The sequence below is a fragment of the Prionailurus viverrinus genome, unplaced genomic scaffold (assembly GCF_022837055.1).
Source record: "Prionailurus viverrinus isolate Anna unplaced genomic scaffold, UM_Priviv_1.0 scaffold_55, whole genome shotgun sequence".
In the NCBI taxonomy this organism is placed as follows: domain Eukaryota; kingdom Metazoa; phylum Chordata; class Mammalia; order Carnivora; family Felidae; genus Prionailurus; species Prionailurus viverrinus.
The window spans coordinates 1,564,731-1,587,744 of record NW_025927617.1 but is presented as its reverse complement, the minus strand read 5'-3'; the positions used below and the strand labels follow the sequence as shown (position 1 = coordinate 1,587,744).

Sequence of the window (23,014 nt, the reverse complement as noted above, 5' to 3'; positions counted from 1 at the left end):
CACCAAAAAATTGCTAGAAATGTACATGAATTCATTGAAGTCATAGGATACAAAATCAGCATATAGAAATCTGTTGCATTTCTATATACCAATAATGTAGCAGCAAAAAGAGAAATCAAGGAATCAATCCCATTTACAACTGCACTAAAATCCGTAAGATACCTAGGAATAAACCTAACCAAAGGGATAAGTGATCTGTACTCTAAAACAATAAAAATCTGATGGAAAAAAATTAAAGTAGACACAAAAACAATGGAAAAACATTCCATGCTCATGGATCAGAAGAACAAATATTGTTAAAATCTACAATATATTTTGGGGTATACTACCCCAAAATAGACACATATATCAATGGAACAGAATAGAGAACCCAGAAATGGTCCTACAAAATATACAACCAACTAACCTTCGACAAAGCAGGAAAGAGTATCCAATGAAAAAAAGACAGTCTCTTCACCAAATGGTGCTGGGAAAATTGGACAGCAACATGCAGAAGAATGAACCTGGGCCACTTTCTTACACCATAAACAAAAATAAACTCAAGGGAGGAGCCAAGATGGCAGAACAGCATGGAAGTTTTTTGTGTGTCTTACGTCCATGAGATACAGCCAAACACTAAACCATTCTGCACACCTAGAAAACTGGTTGGAGGATTAACACAACAATCTGCACAACCTGAACCACAGAACTCAGCAGGTATGTGGCGCAGAGAGGTGAACTTGGGGAGCAAGAAGCCACGGTGGGCAGGGAGGTGTGCTTTTGTGGGTGAAGAGAGTAGAGAGATGGGGGGAGAATATGGGAAAAGCACCCCTCCCCAAAAGCAGCTGGAGAGAAAGTGGAAAATTGGAAACAGCCACAGGGTCTAAATTAAAAAGGGAGAAAGGAGAAAGGAGAAGGTTTAAATTCCATTAAGACTGTAAACAAGTCTGGGGCACCAGGGTGGCTCAGTCAGTTGAGCGTCCAACTTCAGCTCAGGTCATGATCTCACAGTTTGTGAGTTTGAGCCCCGTGTTGGGCTCTGCGCTGGCAGCTCGGAGCCTGCAGCCTGCTTCGGATTCTGTGTTTCCTTCTCTCTCTGCCCATCCCCGGTTTGTGCTCTCTGTCATTCAAAAATAAACAAATAAATGTAAAAAAAAATTTTTAAAAGACTGAAAACAAGGGGAGCACAAAGTCTGCAACTCCGCAGCTCAATACCTGGTGGTTCTCTGGTGGGCAGGGCGAATCCCCAGGAGCAGAGTGGGGTCCAGGAGGTTCTTGGGCCACACAAGGAAAAGCAGTTCCACTGCTAGAAGGACACTTGGTAGAGACAATTGAGGCCACCTGGTCCCAGCAGACCCCGGAGAAGGGCCACATTCACTGGTGCTGGAACAAGATCATTAAGGGTGAAGCCTGGTGCCAGTTGTGTGTTGTGATTTTCAATAATCTCTGTAAAGCTGCTGCTACACTATCTCAAGAACTTTTTCTGGGGCAGGCTGGCACCTGGCTGCAGGTTCGGGGCACCGGCAGCAGCAGGGTCCAGCAAGCATACCTGGGTGGAGCCGACATCAGGCCATTGCTCAGTGAGAACCTTCTGCAGAGGGGTAGAACAGGTCAAAGCCACACTCCTTCAAAAGTAAGGGACTGGGCAAAACAGCCGCATCTGAGACAAAACTCGGGAGAGAGGTACAGCCTGAGGCTTGGTCACAAACAGTGAAAAAGCAAGGAGTGGACAAAAGCTGAAGACAGAGGACAGGTGTGTGAATGCTGACTGGGGAGAAGAGAGTTCCAATACTAGAGACTGGGTAGGTGGGTGACACCATTTTCACCGCTCCCGTGCATATGCATATACACCTAGAGCACCACAACACCCCACCCCCGTAGGCTAGCAGCGCCATCTAGTGGACAATGGAGCCATTACACTGAGCCCCTTCAATTGGGTCAAACTTGCTCTTCAAGAACACAAGTCTCACTGCCTGCTTAGTTTATCAACTATAAAGTGCTTCATAGTCTGACTTCTAAGGGAAAACGAAGTAATTTCAGTCCTATTTCAATCTGTTAGGTCCATCTATTCAATTTTCTTTTTTTTCTCTTTTTCACTTCTTTTTCTTGAATACAGAATGAAAAAAATTCATTTTTATTTTCAATTTTTATTAAAAATATTTTTAATTTTTTCACTATATATTTTACTTTTGTGTAAATTTTTTCAAATTCTATTTTACTTCCATTGTTTTATTTCAGCCTACTTCAATTTACTATTTCAAATTTTCAAACAATTTCCTTTTTTTCCTTTTCTTTTTTCTCCTTTTCGTATCTTTTCCTTTTCTTGAATGCAGAAAGAGAAAATTTTTTTTTTTTCTATTTCTATTAAAAATATTTTTCCTTAATTTTTTACTATATTTTTTACTTTTATGTATATTTGTTCATATTCTATTTTACTTCCATCATTTTATTTGGCTCTACTACACTATACTCACTTTTTCAAATTTTCAAATGATTTCCTTTTTTTCTCCTTTTCATCTCTTTTTTCTTGAATACGGAAAGAGAAAAATTGATTTTAATTTTTAATATATATTAAAAATATTTTTATTTAATTTTTTTCTACTATATTCTTTACATTTGTGTAAAGTTGTTCAAATTCTATTTTACTCCCATCATCTCATTTTAGTCTACTTCATTGTATTCATTTTTTCAAATTCTCAAATGATTTCCTTTTTCCCCCTTTTTTCCCTAATCTGTCAAACCACTTTCAATGCCCAGACCAAAACACACCTAGGATTACCATCATTTATTCAATTTGTGTGTGTGTGTTTAATTTTTTAATTTTAATTTTTTAATCTTAATATTTTTTAATTTTAATTATGATAGCTCATCAATTCCATTTCTTCCTTCAAAATGACAAAACGAAGGAATTCACCCCAAAAGAAAGACCACAAAGAAACAACAGCCAGGGATTTAACCAGCACAAATACAAACAAGATGTCTGATTCAGAATTTAGAATCATGATAATAAGAACACTAGCTGGAGTCCAAAATAGATTATAATCCCTTTCTGCTGAGATAAAAGAAGTAAAAACTACTCAGAATAATATAAAAAATGCTGTAACTGAGCTGCAATCACGGATGGATGCTGCAGCAGCAAGGATGAATGAGGCAGAACAGAGAATCAGAGATATAGAGGACAAACTTAGAATAATGAAGCAGAAAAAAGAGGGAGATTAAGGCAAAAGAGCATGATTTAAGAATTAGAGAAATCAGTGACTCACTAAAAAGGAACAACATCAGAATCATAGAGGTCCCAGAAGAGGAAGAGAGAGAAATAGGGGTAGAAGGGTTATGTGAGCAAATCATAGCAGAGAATTTTCTTAAGCTGGGGAAAGACAGACATCAAAATCCAGGAAGCACAGAGGACCGCCATTAGATTCAACAAAAACAGACCATCAACAATGCATATCATAGTCAAATTCACAAAATACTCAGGCAAGGAGAGAATCATGAAAGCAGCAAGGTAAAAGATGTCCCTAACCTACAAGGGAAGACAGATCAGGTTTGCAACAGACCTAAGCACAGAAATGTGGTAGGCCAGAAAGGAGTGACAGGATATATTCAATGTGCTGAATCAGAAAAAATATGCAGCCAAGAATTCCTTATCCAGCAAGGCTGTCATTCAAAATAGAAGGAGAGATAAAAAGTTTCCCAGACAAGTAAAAACTAAGGAGTTTGGTGACCACTAAACCGGCCTTGCAAGAAATTTTAAGGGGGACTCTCTGAGGAGAGAAAAGGTGAAAATATAAACAAACAAACAAATAAATAAATAAATTCCAAAAGCAACAAAGATTAGAAAGGACCAGAGAACACCACCAGAAACTCCAACTCTACAAACATCACAATGGCAATAAATTCATATCTTTCAGTACTCACTCTAAACGTCAATGGAATCAATGCTCCAACCAAAAGACACAGGGTAACAGAATGGATAAGAAAACAAGATCTATCTATATGCTGTTTACAGGAGACCCACTTTAGACCTAAAGACACCTTCAGATTGAAAATAGGGATGGAGAACCATCTATCATGCTAATGGCCAACAAAACAAAGCCAGAGTAGCCATACTTATATCAGACAATCTAGAATTTAAAATAAAGACTGTATCAAGAGAGGCAGAAGGACATTATATCATGATCAAGGGGTCTATCCACGAAGAAGACCTAACAATTGTAAACATTTATGCACCAAATGTGACAGCACACAAATATATAAATCAATTAATCACAAGCATAAAGAAACTCATCAATAGTAATGCCATAATAGTAGAAGACTTCAACACCCCACTCAGAGCAATGGACAGATCATCGAATCAAAATATCAACAAGGAAACAATGGCTTTGAATGACACACTGGACCAAATGGACTTAACAGATATATTCAGAACATTTCATACTAAAGCAACAGAATATACATTCTTCTCCAGTGCACATGGAACATTCTCCAGAATAGACCATATACTGTGACACAAATCAGCCCTAAGTACAAAAAGATCGAGATCATACTGTGCATATTTTCAGACCACAACACTACAAAACTCGAAATCAACCACAAGAAAAAATATGGAAAAGTAACAAATACTTGGAGACTGAAGAACATCCTACTAAAGAATGAATGGGTTAACCAAGCAGTTAAAGAGGAAATTAAAAAAGTATATGGAAGTCAATGAAAATGATAACACCACAACCCAAAACCTCTGGGACACAGCAAAGGCAGTCATAAGAGGAAAGCATATAGCAATCCAGGCCTTCCTAAAGAAGGAAGAAAGATCTCAGATACACAACTAACCTTACGCCTTAAGGAGCTGCAAAAAGAACAGCAAATAAAACCCAAAACCAGCAGAAGACAGGAAATAATAAAGGTGGAGCAGAAATTAATGTTATCAAAACCAAAAAAACAGTAGAATAGATCAATTAAACCAGAAGCTGGTTCTTTGAAAGAATTAACAAAATTGATAAACCACTAGCCAGTTTGATCAAGAAGAAAGAGGAAAGGACCCAAATAAATAAAATCAACAATGAAAGAGGAGAGATCACAACCAACACAACAGAAATAAAAACAATAATAAGAGATTATGAACAATTATATGCCAACAAAATGCGCAATCTGGAAGAAATGGACAAATTCCTAGAAACATATACCCTACAAAAACTGAAACAGGAAGACATAGAAAATTTGAACAGACCCATAACCAGTAAGGAAATCGAATTAGTAATCAAAAATCTCCCAAAACACAAGAGTCCAGTGCCAGATGGCTTTCCAGGGGAATTCTACCAAACATTTAAGGAAGAGTTAACACCTATTCTCTAGAAGCTGTTCCAAAAAATAGAAATGGAAGGAAAACCTCCAAACTCTCTATGAAGCCAGCATTACCTTGATTCCAAAACCAGACAGAGACCCCACTAAAAAGGAGAACTATAGAACAATTTCCCTGATGAACATGGATGCAAAAATCCTCAACAAGATATTAGCCAACTGGCTCCAAGAATACATTAAAAAAAATTATTCACCACGACCAAGTGGGATTTATACCTGGGATGCAGGGCTGGTTCAATATCTGCAAAACAATTAACGTGATTCATCACATCAATAAAAGAAAGGACAAGAACCATATGATCCTCTCAATAGATGCAGAAAAAGAATTTGACAAAATACAGCCTCCTTTCTTGATAAAAACCCTCAAGAAAGTAGGGATAGAAGGAGCATATCTCGAGATATAAAAGCCATATATGAATGACCCAACGCTAATATTATCCGTAATGGGAAAAACTGAGAGCTTTCCCCCTAAGGTGAGGAAACAAACAGGGATGTCCACTCTCGCCACTGTTATTCAATATAATATTGGAAGTCTTAGCCTCTGCAATCAGACAACACAAAAAAATAAAAGGCATCCAAATCAGCCAGGAGGAGGTCAAACTTTCACTCTTCGCAGATGGCATGAAAAACCCAAAAGATTCCACCAAAAAAATGCTAGAATTGATTCATGAATTCAGCAAAGTTGTAGGATATAAAATCAACGCACAGAAATTGGTTCCATTCCTATACACCAATAATGAAGCGACAGACAGAGAAATCAAGGAATTGATCCCATTTACAGTTGCACAAAAAACCATAAAATACCTAGGAATAAATCTAACCAAAGAGTTGTCTATACACTGACAACTATAGAAAGCTTATGAAAGAAATTGAAGAAGACACAAAAAAATGGAAAAAAGACTTCATGTTCCTGGATAGGAAGAACAAATATTGTGAAAATGTCGATACTACCCAAAGCAATCTACACATTCCATGTAATCCCTATAAAAGTAACACCAGCATTCTTCACAGAGCTAGAACAAACAGTCCTAAAATTTGTATGGAACCAGAAAAGACACTGAATAGCCAAAGCAATCTTGAAAAAGCAAACCAAAGCAGGAGGCACCACAATCCCAGACTTCAAGCTATACTATAAAGCTGTAATCATCCAGATAGTATGGCACTGGCACAAAAACAGACACTCAGATCAATGCAACACAACAGAGAACCCAGAAATGGACCCACAAACATATGGCCAACTAATCTTTGACAAAGCAGGAAGGAATAGCCAATGGAATAAAGACAGTCTCTTCAACAAGTGGTGCTGGGAAGACTGGACAGTGACACGCAGAAGAATGAACCTGGACCACTTTCTTACACCATATACAAAAATAAACTCAAAATAGATGAAAGACCTCCATGTAAGACAGGAAGCCATCAAATCCTCGAGGGTAAAGCAGGCAAAAACCTCTTTGATCTTTACCACAGCAATTTCTTACTCAACACATCTGTGGAGGCAAGGGAAACAAAAGCAAACATGCACTATTGGGACCTCATTAAATAAAAACCTTCTCCACAGCAAAGGAAACAATCAAGAAAACTAAAAGGCAACCTAGAGAATTGGAGAAGATATTTGCAAATGACATATCAGATAAAGGGTTAGTATCCAAAATCTATAAAGAACTTATCAAACTCAACACCCAAAAAACAAATAATCCGGTGAAGAAATGGGCAAAAGACATGAATAGCCACTTCTCCAAGGAAGACATTCAGATGGCCAACTGACACATGAAAAAATGCTCAACTTCACCCATCATCAGGGAATTACAAATCAAAACCACAAAGAGATACCACCTTACACCTATCAGAATGGCTAACATTAACAACTCAGGCAACAACAGATGTTGGCGAGGATGCGGAAAAAGAGGATCTCTTTTGCATTGTTGGTGGGAATGCAAACTGGTGCAGCCACTCTGGAAAACAGTATGGAGGTTCCTCAAAAAACTAAAAATAGAACTATCCTACGACCCAGGAATTGCACTACTAGGCATTTATCCAAGGGATACAGGTGTGTTGTTTTGAAAGGACACATGCACTCCAATGTTTATAGCAGCACTGTCAACAATAGCCAAAGTATGGAAAGAGCCCAAATGTCCATCAATGGATGAATGGATAAAGATGTGGTATATATATATATACAATGAAGTATTACTCGGCAATCAAAAAGAATGAAATCTTGTCATTTGCATCTACGTGAATGAAACTGCAGAATATTATGCTAAGTGAAATTAGTCACTCAGAGAAAGACAAATATCATATGACTTCACTCACATGAGGACTTTAAGAGACAAAACAGATGAATATAAGGGGAGGGAAACAAAAATAATATAAAAACAGGGAGGGGGACAAAACAGAAAATACTCATAAATATATGGAGACCAAAGTGAGGGTTACTGGAGGGGTTGTGGGAGGGGGGATGGGCTAAATAGCTAAGGGGCACTAAGGAATCTACTCCTGAAATCATTGTTGCACTATATGCTAACTGGTTTGGATGCAAATTTTTAAAAAATAATAAATAAAATAAAATAAACAAATAAACAATAAATAAAAATAAACTCAAAATGGATGAAAGACCTAAATGTGAGACAGGAAACCACCAAAATCCTACAGAACACAGGCAGCAACCTCTTTGACCCCAGCCGCACTAGCTTCTTACTATATATGTCTCTGGAAGCAAGGGAAATAAAGGCAAAAATGAAGTTTTGGGACCTCATTAAGGTAAAAAAAACTTCTGCACAGCAAAGAAAACAATCAAGGAAACTAAAAGGCAACTGACAAAATGGGAGAAGACATTTGCAAATGACATATGGGATAAAGGGTTAGTATCCAAAATCTATAAAGAATTTATGAAACTCAACATCTGAAAAACAACAGTTAAGCAATGGGCAGAAGACATGAGTAGACATTTTCCAAAGAAGACATCCAGATAGCTAACAGACACACGAAGAGATGCTCAACATCACTCATCACCAGGGAAATACAAATAAAAACCACAATGAGATACTACCTCACACCTGTCAGAATGGCTAAAATTAACAACTCAGGAAACAACAGATGTTGGTGAAGATGTGGAGAAAGGAGAACCCTTTAGCACTGTTGGTAGGAATGCAAACTGGTGCAGCCACTCTGGAAAACAGTATGGGGGTTCCTCAAAAAATTAAAATTAGGACTACCCTATGACCCAGCAACTACACTACTAAGTATTTTCTCAAAGGATACAAAAATACAGGTTCAAAGTGGTACATGCATCCCAATGTTTATAGCAGCATTATCAACAATAGCCAAATTCTGGAAAGAGTCCCAGTGTCCATTGATTCATGAATGGATAAACAAATTGTGGTACGTATATATGTATTTATGTGTGTGTACACACACACACACATACACACACACACATACATACAATGGAATATTATTCAGCCATAATAGAATGAAATCTTGCCATTTGCAATGATATGGATAGAGCTGGAGAGTATTAGCTAAGCAAAGTAAGTCAGAGAAGACAAATGCCATATTATTTCACTTATATGTGAAATTTAAGAAACAAGTGTTCATAGTGGGGGAAAATATAGGCAAATAAGGAAACAGACTCTTAAGTATAAAGAACAAACTGATGGTTAGTAGAGGGGAGGTGGGGTGGGGGATGTGTTAAATAGGTGATGGGGATTCAGAGGGCACTTCTTGTGATGAGCCATGGGTGTTAGATGTAAGCAATGAATCACTAAATTCTTGAAACTAATTATTACACTCTGTTAACTAACTGGAATTTAAATAAAAACTAAAAAAAATAAAAATAAAGGGAAAAATATAGTGAAGTCCTTTTAGCATTCCTAGGCTCTATAGGGAAAATGTAATCCATTGTCCACCAGCTTTTGCTCCTGCCCCCTAATCTTTGCTGACTTTCATCAGCTTTGTTTCCTTTTGCTCTTTTCTGGATATTTTAGAACAGAGGCTCACAACAACTGCCTATGGGGCAATGAGAATATAATTATTCAAGTAACCAGCCAGAACCACTGTTAAAATGTTTATTATCAATGTAAAATGAGATCAGGATTTTACAAGCAAGTTTCCAAACACAAATATTGTTTTCTATAACAGTTTATCTTCCTTTTCAAGGCCTAAATATGAACACATATATAACTGGAGAATTTTTAAAATATGGTGTTTTTAATTTTAATACATCTTCAGTTGACAGGCATGCAAAATAACTCATTTCCAAATCATATGAAATATCCAAACTGAAAATGTAGCATTTTAATGTACTTACTGGCCATAAAACTCAGCAAGAAACTGTTCTTCCCCATACCTCAGAAAAATCACCACCAATTCCTTTCTAGGGCATTGATGACATTAACAGTAATTAGCCCTCCCTTGTCAGCATCCAGATATCCCTGGGTCAATCTATCTATGTAAATTAATGTTATATTTCCAATTGCTGGAAATGCTCCATCATCTCTTCACTGCATTACGCTTGGCAAGGCACCTACCAACAATGCACACGATGGGAACTGAGCCACGAAGAACATTAATGGCTTGACTGAAGAGCTAACTACATATTCTTGGTCTGCTAATTGAGTGAGGATATTAACGAAATGTAAAATTCCAGGAGGCATTCTTTTTTCACCCTGCCCAAGTTACCAGCATGTATAGTACTTGGAAGTAAAGAGGAGAAGAAGGTGACAACAGCCATTAACATGAAATCTCCCTAGTACTAAAAGCAAACTAAACAAAATGTAAAGTAGAGTGGGCCAAAGGACAGAATCCCATTGGGTTTTATTTGTGGCTGCAAACAACATCCAAACTGAGAGGTTCAAAAATTAAGAAACAGTGTCCATGCACTGAGGGATCATCAACTTGCATTAGAATATTATTAAAATATTTTCTAAGAGTTGTGTGTGCTGCATTGTTGAATTTGGTGCCAACAGTCAAGAAATAACCAAATACATTAAAGTACAGTAAATAATTTTTACTATACCCACTTCCAAAAATTATAAAGCATAATTTTCTTTGCCATTCTTCAAGTGAATTCGTAAAACAGGTAGAAACTCAAAACATTAACTGTAATATTACACAAGATAATTAATTTGTCTTTGGTAACTCAGTCTGTCCCAAAATATTTCTGTCCAAAATGTGTAGGTGCAACAGGATGAACTTCAGTAGTTAAAATTGTGATCTCTGGAAACTCCTGAATGATTGATTTGGCACCTTCAAAAAATAATAGGAAAATTGCTGTTATGGCAGGACTTTTTGGTAACATTAGCTGGAATTCAGGAATTTCATAGCCACTAAGTATAGTAAAGACAGAAGGGGCGCCTGGGTGGCTCAGTCAGTTAAGCGTCTGACTTTGACTCAGCTCATGATCTTGTGGCTTGTGAGTTCAAGCCCCGCGTCAGGCTCTGTGCTGACAGCTCAGATCCCAGAGCCTGCTTCAGATTCTGTATCTCCATCTCTCTCAGTCCCTCCCCCACTCACCCCTGTCGGTTTGTCTCTCTCTCAAAATAAATAAACATTAAAAAAATGAGATAAGACAGAAAGCAATGACCTCCTAGTCAGACTTTGCTAATCTCTTAGTTTATATGTCTGATACCTGAAAAGCTTTGACAATCATCACACTATGCCCTCACCCAGTAACTAATGAATTCTTAGAATCAAATTGTTTTATATCCGAGATATTACAAATACATTCAGTTACAGCAACTTTCTCCCTGAAGTCTTTGTTTTGTTTTCATTTTAAATTATTCTTTCTTTAAAAAAAATGTTTATTTTTGAGAGAGAGAGGAGAAAGCAGAGAGAGAGAGAGAGAGAATCCCAACCAGTCTCTGCAATGTCACGTGGAGCCTGACATGGGGCTCAAACCCATGAACCGTGAGATCATGACCTGAGCCAAAACCAAGTGTAGGATTCATAACCAACTGAGCCATCCAGATTCCCCTGTTTTGTTTCATTTTAAAGGCAGCTAGAATAGAAAGAATATATACTCCTTTCCAGAAACAGCATCATATATAAGATGATGGATGGTTTCTCAACTGGAACACTGAAACAAGTGTGAAAACTTATTTGGTATGTCAGAGCGAGCTAGCTTTTAGAAGTTAGGACTCTAGCTTTGGGGGTTGCATGGAAAGAGTCTAGCTAGGATCCTAGCCAAACTAAAAAGCCATAATGATGCTGTCACGAAATAAGATTTTTTCATCTACAATGTCAAAGAATAGTATACTATTCTAATGTATACTCTTAGAACTAATACAGTTACTTTTCTACTTCCAAAGGCAGAAAGCCCAATAATTATTTGGTTATCTCAACATTTACAGTGCCGTCTCTGCTATATATAAATGGATGACCAAGCAAATTGCCCTTTGTCACCATCAACATTTGAACTACCAGTAAGTTTTTATTATGAAACAGCAAAATAATCAATGGCCTACTGAAAGCAGCCCTCCCAACAAGATATGCTGTAGCCTCTTCAGGGTTGGCTGAGACTTGGAACCTTTGGACATGAGGAAGCACTCTAACTAGAAGCCACATATTTCTTTTTCCTTTCAATTATGAAACAAATACAAATTCATTGTCAAACATCTGAAAAATACCAAAAACAAAACTTAAAAAATAAAATGAAGCACTTAGAATCCCACCATCCTAAGATAACCACTATTAATATAGTGTGTATTTTGAAATTAAATTTGAAATAGTACTGTGCATCTGTCTAGCCTCTCATGCTAAGGAAACACTTATTAGGGTCGATGTTAAATCCAAGTCTGATTGTGGTAGTGATAATGGTCGTAATTTGTCTTGTCTCTAAACTTGGTGATAACATTTTACAGTATTCTAATGCAGTTACTTTTTAACATTTACCATGTAGATGTTTTGATGTTATTAAATATTTTTCAAAAACATGATTTAGTTATATAATATTACATCCTTTGAATATATATTTACTTAACCACTTCTTTATTGTAAGGCATTTATATACTATCGAATTTTTTCTTACAGTAGACATAACTCTGCAATGAACATCCTGAAAGCTAAGTTTCTACATGCATGTATGATTATTTTCTTAGGACACTTTCACAATTGTCCTAGATTGTATGTTAAAAAAAACTAAGGCCTTACATTAGGTTTATTTTCCTGAGGAAATGGAGAACAAACACACAGTTCTACCATTATGCCCTTTGAGCAGAAATAGAACTTAAAAAAAACTTCTGATCTTTGCTTCATGCTGCAAAGTTTACTGCAGCAAGACCACAGAATCTAACCAGATCTTCAAGTTGATTGTGGTGTGGGAGCAGTTCTCAGGATCGGCTGAGAAGTCAGGAGAAACAGAGACATTTCAGCTATTCGCAGGCTCTACCCAAACAATGTTACCACAAAAACAATCGCAATCCCCTTCAAAGGGATTAGTTCATCACCTTCCATATCAATTTGAACATTAGAATGGTGTAAAATATCCTATCACCCAGCTTAAAGCTTATTAACACAAGTTATAAACTACCAAAATTAGATTTAGATTTAATGTGGAAGCAAATGAACTTTTTCTCCCCATGAGAGTCTGGGCAGATACACACTTACCCAACCCTTGACCATCTGAAGGCCCAGTTACTGCCTCATGCTGAACTCACCATGAGGAGTGGAGAACAGGCTGAGTAGGATAATAACACTGGGTTGAACTCCATGTTCTATAAGAACCTTTACAGCTTCAATTACAGTATTTCCAGTGCCTGAAATTAAATGACAACCAAATGCATTAGCAACTTTAACATTTATCTCAAAATGTCTTTGAAGTTTCTTTGAAGTTAAAGGCAGTTTAGTAATCTAACATAAGACACTAGGCAAAGCTTCATTTGCAGGTACCTTTTCTTTACCAATGACATTATTTTCAATAATGGACATGACACATACACTTTTCAATTTTCAAATGCACAACAAACCCTAAATTCATTCAGTATTAGAGATATCAAATTTGACACCCACCCTCCACCACCAACGCTAGGAGACAATGTCGTGTGTGATCTGAGTAAGCTTAGGAAACAATACAATAGGAGAAAAAATATTACTTCCAGAGAGGATAAATCCTTGAGAAAATCACTGTTATGCTCACTGGGCTAGAGAAGGGACATATTTCAATAGTCCTTCTGTGTTCTATATATTCTGCCTCATTAGGTCCTTTGCTTCAGTGTGAATACTCCTGTTAAAACAAAAGCTCTTTGGAGCTAAAAGAAATTTAGATAACATATATTCTCTTATTACACAATAAAAATTCCCCAGTGAAACTGCCCAGGGCAACTCCAAATCCAACAGAAAAACATATTTAGAAAGGGGTTTGCCTTTATGTAAGGGTACCTAAAAGGCAGTCACTAAGTGGAATTGCTTTAAACCCTAAGCAAAGTATACAAATTAAACTCCAGCCACTCACTGAGAATTGGATACATCAGAAGAACTTTTCTCCGGTAAATGTCTGGAGGGAATTTGGCATAATATACTTTGGCTCTTTGTGTTTCCTCATCACTCTGAATCAGGATCTTTCCAATTCGTATAGATCGACAGCAGTCTCGTAAACCTTGTTCCATTGCCTCACCTTGAAAAAAGGAAAATTTTCAAAAGAAAAAAAGGGTAGGGGGAGATAAAAATAAGGTCCAAAAATAGGCCAAAGCAGAGCATGTGACTATAATTAATACAAAAAGGACATTGCCAAAATGGGAGCAATTCTTAAGAGCTTTCATTTCTAATATGCTCATATTTTATACTTAGTGCAGGTCAATTAAGCCAGATTAAGGGCTGGCCAATGAAAGTAGGATAAGCTTATCTTTATTGCTGGCTTTCAAGTTTGAGGGATGTCACACGCTTCCATGAAATTCAACAAATAGTGTTCTGTTAGGCTGCTCCCTGAGCTTTTCCAGTATCAGGACCATTTTACTCTTATTATTTTAAGGAAGACTTTTAAACCACCTAAACCTGGTATTTTCATCTGAAAAGATATATAAAAGATTTATGGAAGAAATGAGGGCTACAGACCAAGGAGGAGGAGATGGAGATATCTCCATCAGGAGATATCACTAATCCCCAGCAATGACTTCAATGGCAGAAGGTTGCTGGCAAACAGTGAAAAACTATACCGTTCCCTTCTTCCCCTTCCCCAAGAACCATAACCAACGCTACTACTACCCACTTGGTTTCTGAACACTGAGTCATTTTGAGTCTGAATTCCATTAGAAAGTATTTGCCAAAAGTCAATCATTCTAGTACTATCTTCAAGATTTGAGGCCACATCAGAATTCTACCTGTACTGTTATTTACTTAATATTTTTCTTTAACTATTTTCATTTACATTTATTTTAAGGGGAAACTTTCTATCACTACTGTAAACATAAAAACAGTTTCTAATATATAGGAAAATCAACCAACAGCTAATAAGGTTAAAAAATAACCCTGTCTAGGGGCACCTGGGTGGCGCAGTTGGTTAAGCGTCCAACTTCAGCCAGGTCACGATCTCGCGGTCCCGGAGTTCGAGCCCCGCGTCGGGCTCTGGGCTGATGGCTCAGAGCCTGGAGCCTGTTTCCGATTCTGTGTCTCCCTCTCTCTCTGCCCCTCCCCCTTTCATGCTCTGTCTCTCTCTGTCCCAAAAATAAATAAACGTTGAAAAAAAAATTAAAAAAAAAAATAATAACCCTGTCTATGCATTACCCCAAGGTCATCTGCTATGTACTAGGGGTGTGAAGATGCCACTGACGTTAGGGCAGGAACTGGACTAAAATAGAAGAAAAAAATGCCATTAAAGCCCATCTCCATTGTCTTCACCAGTTTTAAAAGGTTAAATACCATTGTTCTGAAAATCCGATCATTGCTTAAAAGCTACCTTATATAAAAAAGGGAGCTAAACGCTTCTATTTTACTTGAGGTATTCAATTGTTTACAAACAGAACTTGACAGCCACAGAAAAGGCAATGCTTGTATGTAGAAAAAATTCATTTGTCTAATGCAAGTGAGGCTTCTACGGAACAATGGGACCTTGTGCAAAAATTAGTTAATTTATTTGTTAAGTTGCTGAATAAAAATAATCCTCCCCATGTAACAGGTAGACGCTCTAATTATAGGCATGTGATTTTGTTGCATAAAGTCTGGTTTAGAAGAGTAATCAGTTGGACTCAAATACAAATGCAGCATTTATAAGACCAGAATTTGGAAATACATAGAGAGTTAATAACATTTAAGTGCTTTTGCCATATAGTCACATACACATCAAATATAAAACTAAAAATATTGAATAAGTCATCCAGTCCAGTTCCTGATAGGGTAGGACTGTTCCCTATAAAAACAAACAAACAAAAACAGAACAAACATTTCTCCAGTCAGGTATTCAAAGCTCTGCAGGCCTGAATTTGTGCCATATTCCGTCAGTCTTCAAACTGCCCTGTTCTCCCCAGGACAGCATCATCTCATCATCCTATCCTCCCATCCTACCCTGAATCTCTCTGAAAGCTTATTTATTTTAATGGAGTAGATGCCCTGCAGTTAAAATCAAATTCAGTAATACAGAGGCCATCATCCAAGGCACCATGAGGACAGACAACACAAGTGGTGAGATTTAAGTTAAAGCAGGCTTCAATTATGACAGACAAGCTCACCTCTCTCCTGGAAAAAAAAAACTGTTTCTATGCATGCAAAGAGACAAAAATCACACATATGCAAACCTACCGCTTCTCATTATGCTGACCCCACAATTTCCCTTCTCAAATTTCACTCCTTCATACTTGTACCCTGTTGGGGAACAAAACCAAAGAATTTATCTTTCATCACTGGAGCAATCCACTTATTTTATAAAGTGCCTACCTATAGTTTAAAGCAGTTGGGTACAGAGCAATCCTTGTCTAGACATTCTGTATAACCTCTTAGACTCCTTGTGAAAGTAATGAGAAGAGTCATGATTTTTCAGTTATTTCTTAATTCTTCCTAAGAAACCTGTAGGGATAATTGGGAGAGGTAGACTTTACTGAGGAGGAACAAGATTTATGATAGCATGATATTCACATACACATTCCTCAAATTGAATTCAGAGTGGAATCATTGCACTCTGAGTGCTATAAACCCCATCAATTCAAACTGAGACCACACTGTGAGCCACAGCAGAGAGGCTACTCATTCCATCCTTTTTTCTGAAATTCAATTCTGCCTTAAAAAGCAGAAGACAAAGGCTGAAGTCATTACCTAGACATGTTCAACCCTTAGTTTCATACTGATTTTGTATCAATTATGATGCAACAATCTCAGCCCCCAATTTTCATAAAGTCAACCTCTGAATAGAACAGCTTTCATTATTTACTAAAGAAAAAAATCAGAATTTCAAATTCCTGAAATAGGGATGTTCAGCTGTGTTCTATTAGAGTAAAACAAAGTACCCTCTCCAGTTCTCAACATTTTTCATTTTCTCTTTTTTCCTTCTCATTCTTTCACCTGGAGTTTCAGTGCCAAACCAGCCCACCCATTTATTAACACCAGCAGCTTCCCTACAGATGTGAAGATAAACTGCCAGTTTATCCCAATGGGCTGTTATCAAAGGCAACACTTGCATGCTAAAGCATATTTATTAACCTTTAACTTGAATTGACAAGCAAGCCATTAACAAAAAGTCATCCACATAAATTTCTTTACTAAATGTGTCTGAGTTTATTAAGTTGTTTAAAAGAACAACTTAGGCTCCACCTCAGTCTAGGCTTCACCTAGACTCCTCATTTACTGATTTACTCAGACTGCTTATTTTTCCATTTTCCCATGATTCTCAGAATTTTTATGAGGAGAATATGAGAGGAACAGCCCTGGTTACCTGTTGGGGTGGTCACCATGCATTCTTTATATGGCAGTTGATTCAACCCCTCTTCCACAACAAGTCTGATCTAAGAGTCAAAAGAAGAATAAGTTGAAAAACTTCTAGGAATCTAGTGTTGGCTGTTAGCTTAAGGAGCTGAACACTAGGCAAAAAGTCAGTAATGCAATAGGCAAGGGTGGAGCTCATGGAGGTAGAAAGGGGGCCCCTATCAAGTTTTAGATGCAGAAAGAGATCCCCATGCTCGGCTGCTTGCTGCTAGGTATCCAACCTTGGTTAGGCACATGATCACCACCAAAAGGCTCAAGTATGCCTTCTGATTCTCATTCAGTTAGTCCAGCCTGTATTATGAGAGATGCAAAACTACAGCAAGTGACAAGAGTCATGGCAGGCACCCTTGGAAGTAATATACTTCTGGTTACTCTGAAAATAGTGCCCACTGGGAATTCCTCTGCCTTGTTCAGTACTTTGAAATTAAGTTGGTTTCTTTTTATCAAAGGCTCACCATAATGCAAATAAAGCCTGCAACTTCTTAGGAGGAAATAAATGAATGGATGGGGCTGAACCAATTTCCTGAGTTTGAAGTAGGATCCAGTAATCTCTAGACCCAGTGTGGGGCTCAAACTCATGACCCTGAGGTCAAGACTCACATTCTCAGCTTTCAAAAAAAAAAAAGTCTCCTAATGATCTTAATGTGCAGTATAGAGGAAAGAATCCATCAGAACTACTAGGAACAGCCTCCAAAACCCAGATATGATATTCCTCTGAGCACCCAGAGCTTCCAGAGCCTACTACAATAAAGGTGGTACTCAGTTTTCAATGCATTTTATCTCATCAATATTACATTATTAAGAATTAGGAACAACAGGGAGAAACACCAGGCTCCATGTTCTGTTATTACAACACAACACCCTGCTGCCATTAAAATGATCAATGCTAAATGGGCCAGCACTTTGTCAGCCTATAGCATCAGAGGGTCCAGGAACCTCATGAATACTGTGTATGTATGCACATTCATCTCTAGCCACCCCTTCTGTGGAGGTTAATGTTTCTTAAGAGCAAGGGAAGAAAAGAATCCTTTTCTTTGGAGAGCCTAGATCTCCCAGTAACACTCCTCTAAAAAGTCTTACCTCCTGCCCATCTCCTGCAACCCTGGGACAGAAACTGGATGTGTCCAAGCCTTATAGAACATAAAACCAGAAGAAGGGTAACTACATATAAAGAACTCAAGATTCAAGTACCCAGGAAGCCAATCCTGACAAATACACGATGCAATTAATGTCAACTGTAATGGTATCCTTGTGCTAGAATAGACAAATGTACTAGAAATCCTCAATACCAGAAACCTAAATAGCTCCAGTCTCTACCACAATGACAGAAGGCCCTCCACACACAACCCCCAATATCATCAGAACCTGCAAAGCCAAATGCAGAGAACAGAGAGGTTCCAATTACCATCCCCTCATGTGAATTATGTTGTGGATCCTTATTTTTTATTTAAGATATAAGGCCTGCCCTTTCAGGCAAGCATTTTATAATAACCATGAACTTAATTCCTGCCTTCTGTAGAAAAAGGGCAAAGAAAGCAAAAGAAAGAGGAACCACTTTCTATTAATGAACACCAACATTTCTGTTTTCTCCACAGCAGCCGATGGCACATGTTCCTTCCTCCTTGAAACTGCTCCTTTGGTTTGATAAAAGCATAAAGACAGGGGCACCTGGGTGGTTCAGTCAGCTAAGCGTCCAACTTTGGCTCAGATCATGATCTCATGGCTCATGGGTTCGAGCCCCATGTCAGGCTCTGTGCTGACAGCTCAGAGCCTGAAGCCTGCTTCAGATTCTGTGTTTTCCCTCTCTCTCTCTGCCCCTCTCCTGCTCGTGCTCTGCCCTTCTCTCTCTCAAAAATAAACATTTAATTTTTTTTTAATTTAAAAAAAGCATAAAGACAGAATGACCTAATTATCACTACAGGAGTGTCAATTAATTAAGAACCAAGAATACTTAAAGCCAAAAGCCTACACTGTTTTGGAATTAAGATTTTCCCAGGGAAAATCTAAATGAAAAGTTTCGTGCCTTTCTTCCCTTCTCACATTCCCTTTAATAATCTGTCTTTTGCTCTCTGATTATACCTGTGAGGTTAATAAGCCACTTTTCTTTCTTTCCCAAACTAAATACTGACAACAGTATTTAGAATGTAAACTCCATTAGATCGGGGACAATGTCTGTATTCTTTACTGCTGTATCTTCTCCCCCTGCAACACAGCCTAGCCCAGTGCCTGACTTGAGTTCAGTATGTATTTCATGAGTATGAATACTAATAACCACAGCAGAAAATGTGTGCTTATTCCAAGCACTAAGCACACTTAGATGTAAATACAAGAAGAAAATGCAATGCTTCATCTGAAGACAACCCAACTTGGCCTGAGATCCTTTCAGAGCACACTTAGCTAAACTGAATTGGGCATGGCCAATCCTTAACAGGAAGTCTCTGAGGAAAGCATACACAGTCCAACTCAGTATTTCACATGTAAAGATAGTACAGAAAGGAAAAAATAAATAACTCCCCATGTAAACTACAAGAGAGGTATTACTTTTTCTGTATCAAATGAATACCACAAAAGTAACTACTAGGTCTCCCTACATCTTTGGTTTTCTTTTCATGTACTTCACTTCACTGTTCTAAGATGAGACATTTAGGGTTTACTCAAGATCAGGTTACCAAGATCCCCTTTGAGAGGTAGAAGTACCTCAGAATTACAGAGAACAAGTTCATGGGCAATACTCTGAGGTGAAATGGATTGAGGTACAGCTTTAATGAAAGAGTAGAGACAAAATACTTCAGAAGTTTACCAGGATGATGTTTACTTGGCACAAATTCTCTCACCCCTCAGAATGCTGTAGAACAAAAAAGTCCCTTGGCCCTACTATGATTATATCACTAGGAACAATGAAACAAAAATGGAGAGCCTCTACCTACCAAACGATCTGCAGAAAACATGAAGTCCCCTCTACTGGCTGTCCTAGAAAGAAAGTAGTAAAAGTTTTAGTCCAGATTAGAGCTTTAAAGTAAAATATTACTTAACACATATAGTAACACTGATATTAAAACCTATTACATACTAAAAGCCTAAAAGCTTACATGTACAAACTATTGCTGAGGCAAGATATTTTTCACTTGCATACAGGAACCTAAATGGAATGACTCAATAAATACTGTTTAAAATGCTTACTTGATATCAACATTAGAGACAGGAATTGAAAAGATCATGCATTCTCCCACTGAGCTGCCCAAGTATATATTATTCAACCAGGAGATGAATGAAGCTACCCCTGCAAGATGGCAGCAAGCCCACAGCTCAAGTTAAGAGAAAAACTTCACAGTATGAAAAACAGATTCTTCCCATTCTCCCCCTCCATTCACCTTGAACTAAAACCCAGGTAATTGGGGGGCCTAAGTAGATCAGTTGGTTTAGAGGCCGACTTCAGCTCAGGTCATGATCTCACGGTTCGTGGGTTCGAGCCCCACATCAGGCTCTGTGCTGACAGCTCAGAGCCCAGAGCCTGCCTCAGATTCTGTGTCCTCCTTCTCTCTCTACCCCTCCCCCTTCCCCACTCGTACTCTGTCTCTATCAAAAAATGAATAAACATTAAAAAATTTTTAAACCCAGGTAACCAAGATAAGTAACCCATCTACTTTTTCTCTAATTCCATTTTGGAATGCTAATTGACACAAACAAATCTTCTAATGTTACCACTGTTTTCAAGAATGCATAACCTAATTTCTAAGACCTCTTTCTAAAATTATTGATAATTTGTTCCTTTTACCTGTTTTCTCAATCAAATACTTTATTCCCTAGATCTTTCTGCCATTTTCCTGTACATTCCCTTCTGGTCAACACTTTTATATCCTGAGGTGCCCAATTAATAATAATCTAGGGTTGCACCTGACCACCTGACCAACCAAAAGGGGAATATTTAAAGGCTGACATTTTTTTTCTGTATGTAAAAATCTAGTATTGTTCTACCCAATATAAGTTAAATGATCTGACTGAACAGACTGATTTACACTTTATGTACTTAAAAATCCCCATCTGCCTATCCACAGAATACCTAAAATATTCCCCCAACACAGCATCAAAATGGCATATGCAAGCATATATTATCTCGGTATAACATTAACCACTACCTCTTTTTTCCCAAGCTGCGATTACTTTCTCTGACAGGAAAAAGAAATGAAATATCCGTGACACAAATGACATTTGGTTTCTTAGAGTAACCACAGTTCTATCATATTACAGTTCTATCATATTATATTATCATATAATAACTCTCTAAAATATGAACCAAAACTGAGCAATGACAAGAATACAGGTCTGTATTCTTTACATATAAATATTCCCTAAACTCAGAAAACTATCCACACACACCTACACACACACACACACACACACACACACACACACACACACACAGAGCCCATTTAAAACAGGCTGTATTTAAAGAACAAACCAATAGTTGCCAGAGGGGAGGGGTTTAGGGATATGGGCAAAATGTGTGAAGGCAAGTGGGAGATACAAGCTTTCTGTTATGGAATGAATAAGTCCTGCAAATAGAAGGCAAAGCATAAGAAATATAGTCCATGATACTGTAATGGCACTGTATGGTGTCAAATGGTAGCTACACTTGTGGTGAACATGGCATAACATATAAACTTGTGGAATCACTATGTTGTACACCTGAAATTAATGTAACATTGTGTGTCAACAATACTCAAATTTAAAAAATAAATTAAATAAATAAATAAAACAGACTATTTCATGTACTGTGGTTTTCAAATAAAACCACACTATTATGGTAGCATCTTTGATTTCTGGAATCAATCTTCACAATATGCTCATCAAGGAAGTAAAAGTTAGTGTACTACAAAAAAATAACTGAAGACTACTTTCTGTTTACTAGACATATACAAACATACAATCTAGGCAGCCAGAACACAGTTTTTCAATACGGAAGAAAAATCTGGTTTGCCTTAAAAGAAGTATTAAGTGATTATTAGGCGGTCTCAGCAAGATATCGGCTTAGGAGGACGCTGGGCTCACCGCACGTCCTGCTGATCACTTAGATTCCATCTACACCTGCCTAAATAACCCAGAAAACTGCCAGAGGATTAGCAGAACGGAGTCGCCGGAGCCAAACGCAGACGAGAGGCCCACCGAAGAGGGTAGGAAGGGCGGCAAGGCGGTGCGCACTCAACAGACTGGCGGGAGAGAGCCGGGGCGGAGGGGCGGCTCGCCGGCCAGGCAGAGCCCCCGAGTCTGGTTTGCAAAAGCGGAGAGGCCTGACGGACTGTGTTCCCACAACAAGCGCGACTTAGCATCTGGGAGGTCATAAGTTAACAGCTCTGCTCGGAAAGCTGGAAGGCTGGAGGACAAAGGGAGGGAGAGCTGCTGAGCCCCCTGACAACAGAGCTCAGTTTGGTGGGGAACAAAGGCGCTCGCCAGCGCCATCTCCCCCGCCCATCCCCCAGCGGAAATCCCAAAGGGAACCGGTTCCTGCCAGGGAACTTGCTCCCTCCGTGCAAACACCCAACTCTGCACTTCTGCGGAGCCAAACCTCCGGCAGCGGATCTGACTCCCTCCCGCTGCCACAGGCCCCTCCTGAAGTGGATCACCTAAGGAGAAGCGAGCTAAGCCTGCCCCTCCTGCCCCTGTGCACCTTGCCTACCCACCCCAGCTAATACGCCAGATCCCCAGCATCACAAGCCTGGCAGTGTGCAAGTAGCCCAGACGAGCCACACCACCCCACAGTGAATCCCGCCCATAGGAG

At 38.4% G+C, this 23,014-nt stretch overlaps 2 protein-coding genes across 3 annotated transcripts in view; one reads left to right on the top strand and one right to left on the bottom strand.

The window, feature by feature from the left end:
* The window catches only part of ZDHHC15 (zinc finger DHHC-type palmitoyltransferase 15), a 357,936-nt gene that overhangs the window by 317,687 nt on the left and 17,235 nt on the right, over window positions 1-23,014 (top strand). The gene's annotated exons all lie outside the window — the stretch shown is intronic.
* UPRT (uracil phosphoribosyltransferase homolog) overlaps window positions 9,394-23,014 on the bottom strand; it is a 35,864-nt gene continuing 22,243 nt past the window's right edge. The window contains exons 2-7 of one of the 2 annotated variants that reach the window (XM_047848208.1): window positions 20,166-20,208; window positions 17,189-17,258; window positions 16,063-16,125; window positions 13,784-13,945; window positions 12,990-13,088; window positions 9,394-10,581 (exon numbers count right to left, since the gene is read on the bottom strand). In XM_047848208.1, coding sequence (XP_047704164.1) covers window positions 10,475-10,581; window positions 12,990-13,088; window positions 13,784-13,945; window positions 16,063-16,125; window positions 17,189-17,258; window positions 20,166-20,208 — 544 coding nt within the window. In that variant the 3' untranslated portion in view covers window positions 9,394-10,474. The remainder of the gene's footprint in view (window positions 10,582-12,989; window positions 13,089-13,783; window positions 13,946-16,062; window positions 16,126-17,188; window positions 17,259-20,165; window positions 20,209-23,014) is intronic. The other variant, XM_047848209.1, reaches the window with a different exon arrangement.